A 15,056-nucleotide genomic window follows, 5' to 3' on the forward strand; every position below is an offset into this window, starting at 1 on the left:
AGAGAATGAAATGAGGAGGAGCCGTCACAGCTTGATATCTTTTGTTTTTTGCAAACAAAGTCTGAAGTACATATGGCAAAATGTGTTAAATTGGGGTGCTAATTGCCACATTATGGTTTTTATACATTTGAAGTTGTTTATAAGTAAAAAGGAAGATGAGAGTTTTTTTCCTACTTCTTTGGGAATAGTAAAAAAGAATATCATCTAGTATCATGAAAAATTTAGGGACTAAGTCAGTTTTATAAAATGTGGTAGAAATAGATGTTGGAAAAGCATTTTGGAGGGCAATATAGCAATAATATCACAAATTTCATGTATATAGTTTCTGAATTATTAATTCCATTTAAAATAACCTATATTATGAGAGGCATCAACTTTTTTTTCTTGGCTTTTTGAGGCAGAGTCTCACTCTAGCCAGTCTGGCTTAGAGGGAACTTACTCTGTAAACTCTGGTGGCCTCAAACTCACAGCAATCCTCCTGCCTCAGCCTCCTAACCACTGAGATTAAAGGCATGACCTATCATGCCTGACTTTAATGTTTGTTTGTTTTTGAAGAAAGCCAACAACTCCTATATTACATAAAATTCAATTTTGCTTTTTAACTTACCAATATTATAAAGTGCTTCAGTACAAGAAGAGTCATTTCTTAGAGCCTCCTTATAGAATTCAGCTGCCTTCTCATAATCACCATTTGCAAAGACTGTATTCCCTTTGTTGGTAAGAGCTGATGGGTTGTATCTATCAGAGTTCACAGCTAAATCTGCATAGCTGCTGGCTTGCACAAATTCATTTTCCTAAGTATAAAAGATACAAGCTGAATTTCCTTCAGTTTCTTTAGGTTCCAAAATTATACATACAGTAAAGCATATTTTTCTGAAATTACAGACAATAATCAACAGAAAAAAATATTTTAAGTCTCTTGGTTTTAATGGGCTATTTTTACAAAAAGATGTTTAACTGTCAAGCTCAAGTAGTCAAGTTTCTTATGGCTGACTTCTCTAGTCTCATGGTGTGCATAACAGTATTTATAGGTAGGAGGCTCCATGTTCAACGCCCAAGTCCCATGTCCTCATTTGCTGCACACTCCCTTCCCACTTGAAGCACTGAAATAGCTGGAAAGGTCTAGCTGTCCCGTTTACCCTGCACCTGGCTGCATCACTCACTAGGTTCCTGCACTCCTAGCAAAGCTCTGTATTCTCTCCCTCTCTCAGCCACATGCTTGATGAAGATCTTGTCATCATTCCTGTGAGGCTCAAGAACCCCCTACTTCTAGGGACATCTCCCTTTTGGTGGGCATTTGAACCAGGTCAGCTTGGTGAAGCAAGAACCACTTAAAATGCTTAAATTAGAGGCAGTCAATACCTTCACAAAGTTGGGACAGTTAAAGTTCTCAAATCAGTGGCAGTCAATACCTTCACACATTCCGGACAGTTAGTGCTATTAATTTCAGCTGTTACCAGAATATTTTTCTCCACTCCCAACAGAAACCCTGTGCCCACCAGCAATCAGGAACTATTCTTCCTCCCAGCCTCTACTTTCTCTTTCTACTTTCTTTTTTTGTGCTCTACTTTCTGTGTCCCTGCCTGTCCTAGATAAATGGAATCTTAGGGATGATATGCAACCTTTTGTGTCTGGCTACTTTCACTTGGCATGCTTTTTTTTAAATTTTTTTGGTTTATTTTTATTTATTTATTTGAGAGCGACAGACAGAGAAAGAGGCAGAGAGAGAGAGAGAGAGAGAGAGAGAGAGAGAGAGAGAGAGAGAGAATGGGCACGCCAGGGCTTCCAGCCACTGCAGATGAATTCCAGATACATGTGCCCCCTTGTGCATCTGGCTAACGAGGGTCCTGGGGAATCGAGCCTCAAACTGGGGTCTTTAGGCTTTACAGGGAAGTGCTTAACCACTACGCCATCTCACCAGCCTTCACTTGGTATGTTTTTAAGGTCCCTGTAGCATGTAGCAGAAGTCTGTTGCTTTTAATAGTTCAATAACATGTGTTGTGTGGATATAGCATATTCTGTTAATCCTTTCATCACTGATAGATTCTTGTCTGCTTCCACTCACCCTGTGGTTGTTATGAATAATACTGCTGTGAATATCTATGGGCAAGATTTTGCATAGACTCTGAATTCTGACTGTTGTACAAAATGGTACCAATAAGTAGAGTGTTGTTGGGAGCTATGAACCAAACCTCGGCCATGTTAACAGAAACCGCCATATAGCAAGTTAAGTTTCTACTTCCTCACCTAATATTCAACTACTAGAAACAATGGGATCGTACACCTGGCTAAACACTCCCCCATCCTGCCAGTAGCTGATGAAGAAACAAAGGCATTGCGGTTTAACCAGTAACTCTGTAATCTTTGCCCTAACTATGTCCCCTTCCCCCTACAACTCTATATAAACCTATGTGGAAAAAATAAAATCTCGAGGCCTTGACAAACACCTAGCATGGTCTTCTTCTTGTGTCTGTTTGCCTTTTCCCACCCAGGTTAGCTTCTCCTCGAGTCCTTGTTCAACTCCCCACTGGCCAGGGCAGAGTGCTATAGCAACTGAAAACTGAAATGTGACTGGAGAGATTGCTTAGTGGTTAAAGTGCATGCTTGCAAAGCCTAAGGACCCAGGTTCGATTCTCCAGGTCCCATGTAAGCCGGATGCACATGGTGATACATGAGTCAGGAGTTTGTTTGCAGTGGCTAGAGGCCCTGGTGCCCCCATTCTCTCTCTATCTCTCTGTTTCAAATAAATAAATAAATAAAAATCACCAGGTGAGGTGGTGCATGCCTTTAATCCCAGCACTTGGGAGGCAGAGGTAGGAGGATCGCCATAAGTTCGAGGCTACCCGGAGACTACACATTCCAGGTTAGCCTGGACTAGAGTGAGACCCTACCTTGAAAAACCAAAATAATAAATAAATAAATAAATCTTTAAAAAAAAGACTAAAACGTGTAACACTGTCTTTTCAACAAGAGAACAGGAAAAACTTAGAAGAGCTGTGGGATGTTGCACTTAGGGTTGAGAGAAACAGGGAACTGTGAGTGGAGCCTGCAGAAGTAGGAAGAGCTGTTATCAGAGGCTGGGTAAAGGGCAAGTCAAGTCTGTACTTAGGAAGCAACTGACATACTAGCACCCACATACTGTTAGTATTCCCAGTGATTGGCATCTAGTAGGCACTCAGTAATTGTTACAGATGGCACTCTGTAACCTTATTTAAGTCATTTAACCTAAGATACCACTTTCTTCATATCCAACACAAAGAAACTGAAGCATGTCTAGCTCATCTTGTAGTGGTCATTCTATAATTGTTTTCCTCACTACCACAATTGTTCTCCCCACTTTTCCAGAGATGGTCTTCTCACTCATGTCTGTCATCTCAATACCAGACCTGGCACTTGTCATGACCAGATCCGCATTACAGTGCACTCCACTTACATTCTGCATCAGTCTTCTTTGGGGGACACTTCTTAGGTACAATCCTTACCCAGAAATTTAGCAATACAAAAACAGCATGTGAACAACTATTAGTTGTAAAAAACAAAACCTACCAGATAATACAGGAACGAGAGGTTGGTTGCAGCTGCACTTTTCACCCTACTGTCCTTTTTTTCAAACATTTTCAAGGTATCTACAGCCTAAAAATGTAATACATGAAGTTACTACCATTGTAATACAACAGTATTTAAGGATATGGCTGGGGAAAAGGTCCTGGACTGTAAGACCAGGGTACAGAAGGGGTGGGTTAATATGTTCAAGAAAATAGATGGCAAGAGGAGAACTTCATTCAAGAATTTATCAAACATAGCAAAATAGAAATTCTGGAACTAAATTATAATAACTAAAATTAAGAATATATAGGATTAGGAAGATGGCTTAGCTATTAAAAGTGTTTGTTTGCAAAGCCTGCCAGTCTGAATTTGATGCCTCAGCACCCAAGTAAAAACTGATGCAAAAAGCGGTGCTGGCATCTGGAATTTATGTACAGATCAAGAAACCCTGGCGTGTATGCACATATATGTGTATGTGTGTGAAAAAAAGGAAATAAAGAATATATAGATAGGTTTAATAGCAGATTACACATAACTGACTAGAGGACTGGTCACTAGGAGGAAGGTCAGTGATGAATATTGAGCCCTGTGAGTCATAGGAAAATGTCCTATGTTCATCCTGCATAATGGAATGGGATGAGGGCCTGAAAGGCTTTACCTGACATGATTAAATTTTCTCTTTACAGAATATTCTGGGATACTTGCTTCTGGATATTATAGATTAGTCTATAAAATCATACTTATTTCCCAACAGAAAACAACTGGAAAATTAATATAAAATACTATAAACATTTTTTGTTTATTGATTGATTTCAGAGAGAGAAAGGGAGAGGGAAAACAGAGACGCACAAAGTATGGTCATGCTAGGGCCTCCTGCCACTGCAAGCAAACTCCAGGCACATGTGCCACTTTGTGCCTTTGGCTTTATGTGAGTACTACAGCACTGAACTTGGACCATAAGGTTTTGTAAGCAGCCCCCTAAAAATATTTTTGAAGGCACTAGAGAACTACTAGGGTTACTAGTAATTGAAGGCCAAGATCTCATTAAAAAAAAAAAAAATCTCAACAGGGCTTGGAGAAATGGCTTAGTTAGTGGTTAAGGCATTTACCTGCAAAGAACCCTGGTTTGATTCCCTGGAACCCACATAAGCCAGATTCTCAGTGGGATGCATGAGCCTGGAGTTCATTTGCAGTGGCCAAAGGTCTTGGCCCACCCATTCTCTCTGCCTGCCTACTTCTCTCTCTCTCTTAAATAAATAATATTTTTAGAAAACTATTAAACTGTAACAATGTGCAAATAGTTTCCTTTAAATAAAAAAATCTTCTAAACAAATAAAGTATAGCAAAAGAATGAAAAGAGTGTTTTATTAAAAATGTACTTTAGGGCTGGAGAGACAGCTTAGCAGTTAAGGCATTTGCCTGCAAGGCCAAGGGACCCAGGTTCAATTCCCCAGGACCCACATTAGTCAGATGCACAAGGGGGCACATGTGTATGGAGTTCGTTTGCAGTGATTGGAGGCCCTAGTGCGCCCTTTCTCCCTCTCCCTCTTTCTCTGTCAAATAAATAAATAAAAATAAAATATTTTTTTAAAATGTACTTTAAGCTAGTGTGGTGTCACATGCCTTTAATCCCATCATTTGGGAGGCAGAGGTAAGAGGACTGTTGTTGAGTTCAAGGCTAGCCTGTACTAGAGTGAGACCCTACCTTGAAAAACCAAAAGAAAAATAAGTACTTAAAAAAGATATAAGAAAAAGAGAAAACAGTACAAAGGTCTTATATAAATAAAACTAGAACTGTGAAAGAAGAAAAAAGATCAACAGATGAATATCAATCAATGACAAAATAATTCTAGGAATATTACCAAAAATAATCCGAAGTACATTTAAATATAGTTACATTTTAAAGTCATTAAAAATGAAAGTCTACTTTTAAGTTATTAATTTATTTAAGACAGAGAGAATGGGCATGCCAGGGCCTTCTGTCACTGCAAATGAATTCCAGATGCATGCACCAACCACTATTTGCATCTGGCTTATGTGGGTACTGGGGAATCAAACATAGGTCTGCAGGTTTTGCAGGCAAGCGCCTTTACTGCCAAGCCATCTTTCCAGCTCAGAAAGTCCAATTTTAATCATCAGCCAAGTCAGGGATAATGCTAACCAAACAACAAGATACAGCTGTTCACGGAAGGTGAATGATAATGCACCCTAGAAATTACTATACAAAGTGAAAAAGGAAGAAAAAGCTGAAGACAGGCAATGGGTTTTCTTTCTTCCTACTTTTTTTGTGTTGTTCTTTGGAGGTTGAGTCTCACTCTAGCCCAGGCTGACCTGGAACTCCTTCCATGCCTGGCTCTACCTACTTTTAAAATAAGTTTATAAGCCAGGTGTGGTGACACATACCTTTAATCCCAGCACTTGGGAGGCTGAGATAGGAGGATCACAGTGAGTTCAAAGCCAACCTGGGGCAGAGTAATACCCTGTGTCAAAATAAATAAATAAAAATTACAAAATAAGTTTATGGGTAAAAAATGCTTGACATCTTGATGCCTTCTGTTCTTGGCAAGCACTTGTGTCCAAGCAAAAATCTTGCCTATTTTTACCATGACCATCAGTAATGGCTGCAGATGCCTGAAACACTCTGACCTGAAACTCACTGTTTAGGCCAGGGTGACCTTGATCCTCCTGCTTCTGTCTTCCAAATCATGGCATGTACCACCTGGCTCTCATAATCTTTTCTTAAACCAAAAACAAAATATTGAGAGATAACTCTAGAATTACAGCCTTCTAGAAGGAGACATAGTTCTTTTCTCTTATTCTGAATAGTAAATAAGGTAGTCTGACCAAATGATCAAAATGAGACACATGAATCAAACTATTTTAACCTTATAATGCTTTTTTTTCAAACTAAGATTATGTTATACATACCTCATCATACTTACAATACGCAAACAAAAGTAAAGCAGAAATGTTGAAAAGAAAGTAGAAAATGGTATTTAAAATATAAGCAAATTAGCAGATTTAAAAAAAAATGAACACATAAATGTAACAAAAGGTATTTTGAATAAGACCAGGCATAGTGGCACATACAAGTAATTTCAGCACTTGTGAGGCTGAAAAAGGATTGTAGAGTTATAGGCCAGCCTGGGCTATGTAGCAAAATCTTGTCTAAAACAGAAAATAACATAACAAAACACCCTCATGTTTTAAAGAGAGCAGCAAATAAAGCAGCAGCAAATAAGATCTCAGTTAAGTGAACTTGAACATGTAAAAGTGTGTTTCTTCCCTCCCTCACTCCCTCCTTTCATCTCTCTCTCTTGCAAGTATATGTGTAATGTGGTAGGTGTTTGCCTGTGATGACCAGTAGGGAATGTTGGGTTCTCCTCCACTACTCTTCTGCCCGGGTTTGAACTGAAGACTCTTACTAATCTTGGAGGTTGCTGTCACCTGCCCACCCTCACAAGCCTGGGCAAATCTCTGGTTTCTGGTCTCTGCTCCTCACAGGACTGGGGTCACAGACATGTGTAGTCATGACTCCGTTTATCGAACTCAAGTGGTCTCTCAGGTCTCACTTAAGCCCTCATACTAGTACAGAAAGTGCTTTATCCCAAGAGTACTTCTTTCTTGATGTACACTTTTAAAACATGAACGATGGCAATGCACTGATAAACTTTCTTTAAAGATCCTTTGAAAATAAAATGCCTAACTTGCTTGCAAAGCCTGATGGCCTGGATGCCAAAGTGACATATATGTCTGGAGGTCATCTGCAGTGGCAGGAGGTCCTGGAGTGCACATGCTTACTCTTGCTATTCTTCTGTCCCTCTCTCTCAAATAAATAAGAAAATATTTTAAAAAATAAATGCCTGGAAAAATAAATAAAGGTGAATTTTTTTCATTGTCCTTTCTACAACAGTTCATCTCATCGTCATAACAAATATTTTTCTAGTGGAAAATCACTTCAGCAGGACAACAAAGACCACTTAGTCTCACTTCACTCAATTTTCCTGTATGCACAATGCACATTACAACAGCTTAACAGAGCATTCAGTGGCTTTTTTTTTTGTTTGCTTGCTTTATCTCAGGAAGGCCAGCCAGACCTTGAATTTGCTATGTAGCTTAATATGTCCTTGAATTTCTTCTTTTTAAAATTTTTTTTTGTTTATTTTTATTTATTTAAGAGTGACAGAGAAAGAGGCAGAGAGAGAGAGAGAAAGAGAGAGAATGGACATGCCAAGGCCTCCAGCCACTGCAAACAAACTCCAAATGCATGCGCCCCCTTGTGCATCTGGCTTACATGGGTCCTGGGGAACTGAGCCTCGAACTGGGGTCCTTAGGCTTCACAGGCAAATGCTTAACCACTAAGCCATCTCTCCAGCCCTTCTCTTCCTCCTCCTCCTCCTCCTCCTCTTTTTTTTTTTTTGGCTTTTCAAGGGTGGCTCTTGCTCTAGCTCAGGCTAACCTAGAATTCACTCTGTAGATTCAGGGTAGCCTCAAACTCATGGCAATCCTCCTACCTAGATCCTGAGTGCTGGGATTGTGTGCTTGAGCTCTTGGTCTCAGTAGCATTGTTAATGGCCAATAGTGAGATGATAAAATGACACAACAGACCCATTCCACCCCCCCACCTCTTTTTTTTGTTGCTCTCCCAAATAAGTAAATAAATAAACCATATTTTAAGAAGATAGCACAACAAGTTGGGCATGCTGGCGCACACCTTTAATCCCAGCACTTGCGAGGCCCAGGTAGGAGGATCACTATGAGTTTGAGGCCACCCTGGCCACCCTGAGACTACATAGTGAATTCCAGGTCAGCCTGGGCTAGAGTGAGATCCTACCTTGAAAAAAAAAAAAAAAAAAAAAAAAAAAAAAAAAAAAAAAGATAGCACAACAAATATAAAGATACTTTGAAAGTCTTTTAGTGCTTTGTAATTCAAATAAATAAATAAATAACTGGGCCAGGCTTGGTGGCACATACCTTTAATCTCAGCACTTGGGAGACAGAGGTAGGAACATTATTATGAGTTCAAGGCCACCTTGAGATGTCAAATGAATTTCAGGTCGGCCTGGGCTAAAGTGGGATCCTACCTCGAAAACAAACAACAACAACAAAAAATTGGCACGGTGAATTAACAGATGCAATGAACCACCCTGTGGTACTGCAGCACATCATCATATAAACACTCCTTGAACACAGGGTTAGTTCACTCTATTCTTATATTCTCTGAGATGGTATTCTCTATCTTTATCCTTTATCTATTTCCCAGACAAGAGGGCAGTTCTTCAAATAGGAAGAAAAGGGAAAGCACAGGCCTGTGGGAAAGATGCTATGGTTTTATTTGGTCCTTGCTATTTGGGCTGAGTGAGTTTTTGAGTTGGAGACACACGACATCAACCATTTATTTTACTCTATTTTAGTATCCCTTGTTTTTCTTTTCTTTTCTTTATTTATGAGAAAGAGAGAGAGAGAGGATGGGCATGCCAGAGCCTCCAGACACATGTGCCACCCTGTGCATCTGGCCTACATAAGTACTGGGGAGTAGAACCTGGGTCCTTAGGCTTTGCATACAAATGTTTTAACTGCTAAGCCATCTCTCCAGCCCTCCCTCCTTTTTCTTAAAGCTGTGCAAACTTGCTCTTGTCTAAGCTCTGCCTCCCTTGAACAAGCACCAAAAGGAACTCCTACACCCCACCCACCTTCAAGGCAGCAATGTAGCAAGGGTGCCAGTGACAGATCTGAAGGTTCTAACCTGGCGTCTAACAAGGGGACCCTTTCATTCCCAATGTAGCAAATATGAACCAGCCTGCAAGGAAGCTGTTCCAGAGAGGAAGGAAGAGAGAGGCACACCAGGCTGCTCTTCAGGCTGCCTGCAAAGAACCCCTGCTCTGCATGCCTTAGCCCTTCGCAAAGCAATAGGACAACTTCAGGATAAAGTTAATGACTAGACTAGCATATGATTTGGTAATTTAACAATATATCATATAAAGACTTACATTTTAAGAAACAATTAACAGATCATTTTTTTAAAAGTTTATGAATGGGAGATATAGCTCAATGGTAGAATATTTGCCTAATTTATAGAAATTATGTTAAGACAGAGAAACAAATTACTTAAGTTCAGAATGATCACACATAATACAGGAAACTGCTTTGTCCAACTAACAAATGAAATGCCACAGAAAACTGTTTTTTAAACTTACTTGGTTAAAGTCCTTTTGTCTCAAATATGTAATTGCTTTGTTTATTTCCAGATCATTGGCCAGCTCTACATATTGAGATGCTTTCACTACTTCCACACACCTATAAAAAAAGTCAAAGCATAAAAAAGGTGACTGGGTTTGGGGACACGGCTCGGTGGCTGAGTGCTTTCTACTTATGCCTTTGGGCATGAGACTTGCCTAAGGCTGACCCTGCAGAACCCACATAACAAGAGCTGAGAATGGCAATGCATGACCACAGCAGCTCGAGACCAGAAATAAGCAGGTGCTCACAGATGAGAAAAGCAGCTCCAGGTTCAGGGAGAGACCTCATCTCAAAGATGTCGATAGATGAGCAATAGAGAAGGGCACATATCTGTATATATGCATACATACATATATGTATATATACATAGATGTACCCCACATAATACACAATACCACAAGTGCTAGGTCTATACATACATGCTACACCAAACCCAGCTTTTGTTTGTTAAATGTGCCTTTTTCAAAGTTAGTTTTCTTCCTTCCTCCTTCTTCCTTTCCCTTTTCTTTTTTGAGGTAGGGTCTTGCTGTAGCTGAAGCTGACCTGGAATTTGCTATGTAGTCTCAGGTTGGCCTCAAACTCAGTGATCCTGCTACCTCAGCCACCCAAATGCTGGGATTAAAGGTGTGTGCCACACCTGACTCTTTCTTTCTTTTCTTTTTTGTCCTTCCTTCCTCTTCTTCCCTCCATCCTTCTTTCCTTTCTTCCTTTCTTTCCTTTCCTTCTTCCCTCCCTCCTTTCTTCCTTTCCTTTCCATTCTTCCCTCTCTCCCTTCTTCCCTTCACCTCTCTCTTTCTTCTTTTTTTTTTTTTAAAGGTGTACACCACCATGCCAGAATGGTTATTTTTTTTAATTTTTTTTTATTTTTTCAAGGCAGAGTTCAATCTAGCTCAGCCTGACCTGGAACTCACTATGTAGTCTCAGGCTGGTCTTGAACTCATGGCAATCTTCCTACCTTTGCCTACCAAGTGTTAGGATTAAAGGCGTGTGCCACCATGCCCTACTTTATTTTTTTAATTTTAATTTTCCTTTATTTGAGAGACTGAGAGAAACAGGCAGACAGAGAGAGAGAGAAGAGAGATTCTTTCTTCTTTCTATCCTCCCTCCCCTCCCTCCTTTCTCTTCGCCCTCCCTCCCTCCTTTCTTTCATTTCCTTCTTTTTTCTCTCTCTCTCCCTTCCTTCCTTCCTTCCTTCCTCTTTCTTTCCTTCCTTCCTTCCTTCCTTCCTTCCTTTCTCGCTCTCTCTCTCTCTCTCTCCCCTCCCTCTCTCTCTCTCCGCTCCCTCCCTCTTTCCTCCCTCCCTCCCTCCCTCTCTCCCTCTCCCTCCCTCTCTCCCTCTCCCTCCCCCTCTCCCTCTCTCTCTCCCTCCCTCTCCCTCTCCTCCCTCCCTCTCCCTCTCCTCCCTCCCTCTCCCTCTCCTCCCTCCCTCTCCCTCTCCCTCTCCCTCTCCTCCTTCTCCCTCTCCCTCTCTTTCTCTCTTTCTCTCCCTCCTCTTTCTCTCTTTCTCTCTCTCCTCTTTCTCTCTTTCTCTCTTTCTCTCTCTCTCTCTCTCTCTCTCTCTCTCTCTCTCTCTTTCTTTCTTTCTTTCTTTCATGCTAGGGATCAAACCCAGGCTGACTACATGGTAGGCAGGTGCTCTACTGCTAAGCTGCATCACCAGTTCTTATTTTTTTCCCCTCTTAAATGCTCTCATGGGCTGGAGAGAGGGCTCAGCAAAGTGTGCTTTCTGCAGAAGCATGAAAATCTCAAAGGGAATGAGATTACTCAATTTTGAATCATTAAACAGTTGTGTATAACCATGTCAACCTATAACTCCAGTCCTATAGGGGAGCAGAATCCCTAAATCACTGAAGCTTGTGAAAAGATGGCAAGCTTGGGCTGGAGAAATGGCTAAGTGGTTAAGGCACTTGCCTGAAAAGCCAAAGGACACAGGTTTGATTCCCCAGAACCCACATTAACCAGATGCACTAGGGGGCACATGCATCTGGAGTTCATTTGCAGTGGCTGGAGGCCCTGGTGTGCCCATTCTCTCTCTCCCCATCTTTCTCTGCCAAATAAATAAATAAATAAATAAATAAATAAATAAATAAACAAACAAACAAACAAACAAACAAACCAAAACATTAAAAAAAGTTTAAAAAGCAAAAGCAGGAAAGCTCTGGGATCAGTAACAGACTCCAACCTAAACAAGAACCCAAGGAACAAAGGAATGAGAACACCCAATATTCTACTCTGGCCATCCTGCCACATTGAGCACACAGAATGCCACATACATGTGTACACTTCACATACATACATACACATGAGCAAAATTACTCTTATGAGAGGAAAAATTCTATAGAAGTTATAGAATATACTTAATTACATATGCATCTGTAAAATTTGAAAGCTGTTGATCTTTAAGTCTTGTCACACACAAAAATAAGTATGCAAAATAATGCATATGTTAGACTTATGTAACATCCCACAATGTATACATATATCAAAACATGTTGTAAAGTGAAACTCAATACTTTATACACTTAAGGTATACTAACAGGGACAGGCATGGTAGCACATGTCTTTAATGCCAGCACTTGGAAGGCAGAGGTAGGAGGATTGCTGTGAGTTCAAGGCCACCCTGAGACTACATAGTGAACTGCAGACCCTACCTTGAAAACAAACAAACAAAAAAGATGTGCTACTAAAAACTACCGAAGTAGGAGCTGGAGAGATGGTTCAGTGGTTGAGGTGCTTGCCTGCAAAGCTCACAGACCCAGGTTCAATTCTCCAATACCCATGTGTTGCAGTCCAGGTCGCATTGCTGGTAGAAATCACCCAACCAAGAGCAGCTTCTGGGAAAAAGAGTTTTATTTTGACTTACAGGCTCAAGGGGAAGCTCCACGATGGCAGGGAAAAACGATGGCATGAGCAGAAGGTGGACATCACCCACTGGCCAACATAAGATGGACAACAGCAACAGGAGGGTGTGTCAAACACTGGCAAAGGGAAACTGGCTTTAAAGCCCATAAGCCCGCCCCCAACAATACACTCCCTCCAGGAGGCATTAATTCCCAAATATCCATCAGCTGGGACCCTAGCATTCAGAACACCTAAGTTTATGGGGGACACCTGAATTAAACCACCACACCATGTAAAGCCTGATGCACAAGGTATCACATGCATCTGGAATTTGTTTGCAGTGGCTAGAGGCCCTGGCATGTCCATTCTTTCTCTATCTGCAACCCCCCTGCACATAAATAAAGTAAAACATTTTAAAACTACCAAAACAAAAAACAGCATGTACATATAATAAATATGTAAATTTTTATTTATTAATTTAAAACAATAAGGACATTTTCAATTTTTTTTTTTGTTTTTTTGAGGTAGGGTCCCACTCTAGCTCATGTTGATGTGGAAGTCACTAAATAGTCTCAGGCTAACCTTGAACTCATGGCAATCCTCCTATCTCTGCCTCCCAAGTGCTGGGATTAAAGGTGTGTACCACCATGTCTGGCAAGAAAAATCTCAGAAGACAGTATATATATTGAAGAAAAGGATTATTTCACTCAGTAAACAAAGCCAAACAGTATTTCTCACTGAAGTCTGGATCATTGTCCTAGACCAATGATTCAAAACTACTTAAAACAAAGAATCCCTTTCTTTTAGCAGAATCTTTAAAAAAATATTTTACTAACTTATTTGCAAATGAGAGAGACTATGAATGGACATATCAGGACCTCTTACCACTGCAAATAACTCTAGATGGGTGTGCCATTTTGTACATCCAGCTTTTTGTGGGCACTGAGGACTTGGACCCAGGCCATGAAGCCTTGCACAGAAGCACCTTTAACTTCTGTCCTAACACTCCAGCCTGACAGCTTTATATTGCTTTCTTTTTCAGGGAAAGGGGAGTCAGGGCTTCACTCTGGCCCTGACCAACCTGCAACTCTGTAATCCAGACTAACCTCAATCTCATGGTGATCCTCCTACCTAAGCCTACTGAGTGCTGGGATTGAGGCATGTGCCACCACACCTAGCTAGAATTTTTTTTTGGGGGGGGGAGTGGGGGAGGAGACATAGGACTCGAAGCTCTGACTACACTGCATGTCACTGAGTGACCTTCTGTCCCTAGCACTGTCCCAGGACAGGATCTGGAGACATAGACAAAAGAAGTTTCTTGTGTTCCAACAAAATAATCTAGAAAACACTGATGTACTCAGCACACAATTATTAAATTCTATTGTACTGTAGATAATATATTTGGTACTGGGGCTACAAGGATAAATAAAACATGGTTCCTGCACTGGCAGGGAAAGCAGAACAATAAAACAAGCTCTGTGGCAGAACAATGATAAAGAAATCCAAGACAGGGGAGAACTACATCAAACTTGGAAGGGTATTAGAGTTCAGTTTTTTTTTTTTTTTTGGTTTTTCGAGGTAGGGTCTCACTCTGGTCCAGGCTGACCTGGAATTAACTCTGTAGTCTCAGGGTGGCCTTGAACTCATGGCGATCCTCCTACCTCTGCCTCCCGAGTGCTGGGATTAAAGGCGTGCGCCACCACGCCCGGCTTAGAGTTCAGTTTTAAGGACAAATCTGCACCATGCCCGGCTGAAGGACAAATCTGAATGCATTTGAGAAAAGACAAAAAGGCATTCTAAGAAAAGGGAACAATATCTGTAAGGATGCAGAGGAAATATTTAAGAGATAGATTCAATCACCATATGGAGACTTGGTAACTTAAGAAGTGCACATGAAGTGGAAAGAAATATGATCTGAGAAACAGGCAGAAGCCACATTATCCAAATCTTTTGCAGTAAGCCAGGGAATACGCACCATACTCTCAAAGTCCCTGAGAAGCATTAAGAACTGTAAGTACATGAGTGATGGTGACAATTCTTAGAAAAATTACTTGGATAGCAGTTATCAAGGAAACCCAGGAGCCAGGCAGACAATGTGGATTGATTCTGAAGTAGCCAAACAAGAACAAAAGCTTGAATCCCCACAGTAGGTCAGGGTGCAGGAGGTCATTCTGTGAGCTATTAAAGAGACAGAATTGATGAGTACTTGCTGATTTGATGTAGAGGTGAGATGGAAGAATGCAGAGAAGTCCAAGGCAGTCTGGTTTAGGCAATCTGTTAACTAGTAGTACTACTTGTGTCAGAAAGACAATTCAGAACAGGACATGCTTTAGGACAGAAGAGAAGATAAGCTTAGGAGTGAAAAGGCTGAATTTGCACTTCATAAAAGAACATCTGAAAGATGAGAAGCAAGGGGCAGATTGTGCTCC

At 40.8% G+C, this 15,056-nt stretch overlaps 1 protein-coding gene across 3 annotated transcripts in view; it reads right to left on the minus strand.

The window, feature by feature from the left end:
• Ift88 (intraflagellar transport 88) overlaps nucleotides 1-15,056 on the minus strand; it is a 167,408-nt gene that overhangs the window by 76,596 nt on the left and 75,756 nt on the right. For all 3 annotated transcript variants that reach the window (XM_045155256.1, XM_045155255.1, XM_045155257.1), the window contains 3 exons: nucleotides 9,744-9,843; nucleotides 3,547-3,633; nucleotides 608-794 (listed from right to left, as the gene is read on the minus strand). In XM_045155256.1, coding sequence (XP_045011191.1) covers nucleotides 608-794; nucleotides 3,547-3,633; nucleotides 9,744-9,843 — 374 coding nt within the window. The remainder of the gene's footprint in view (nucleotides 1-607; nucleotides 795-3,546; nucleotides 3,634-9,743; nucleotides 9,844-15,056) is intronic.

Source organism: Jaculus jaculus, chromosome 7, assembly GCF_020740685.1.
Source record: "Jaculus jaculus isolate mJacJac1 chromosome 7, mJacJac1.mat.Y.cur, whole genome shotgun sequence".
Taxonomy (NCBI): domain Eukaryota; kingdom Metazoa; phylum Chordata; class Mammalia; order Rodentia; family Dipodidae; genus Jaculus; species Jaculus jaculus.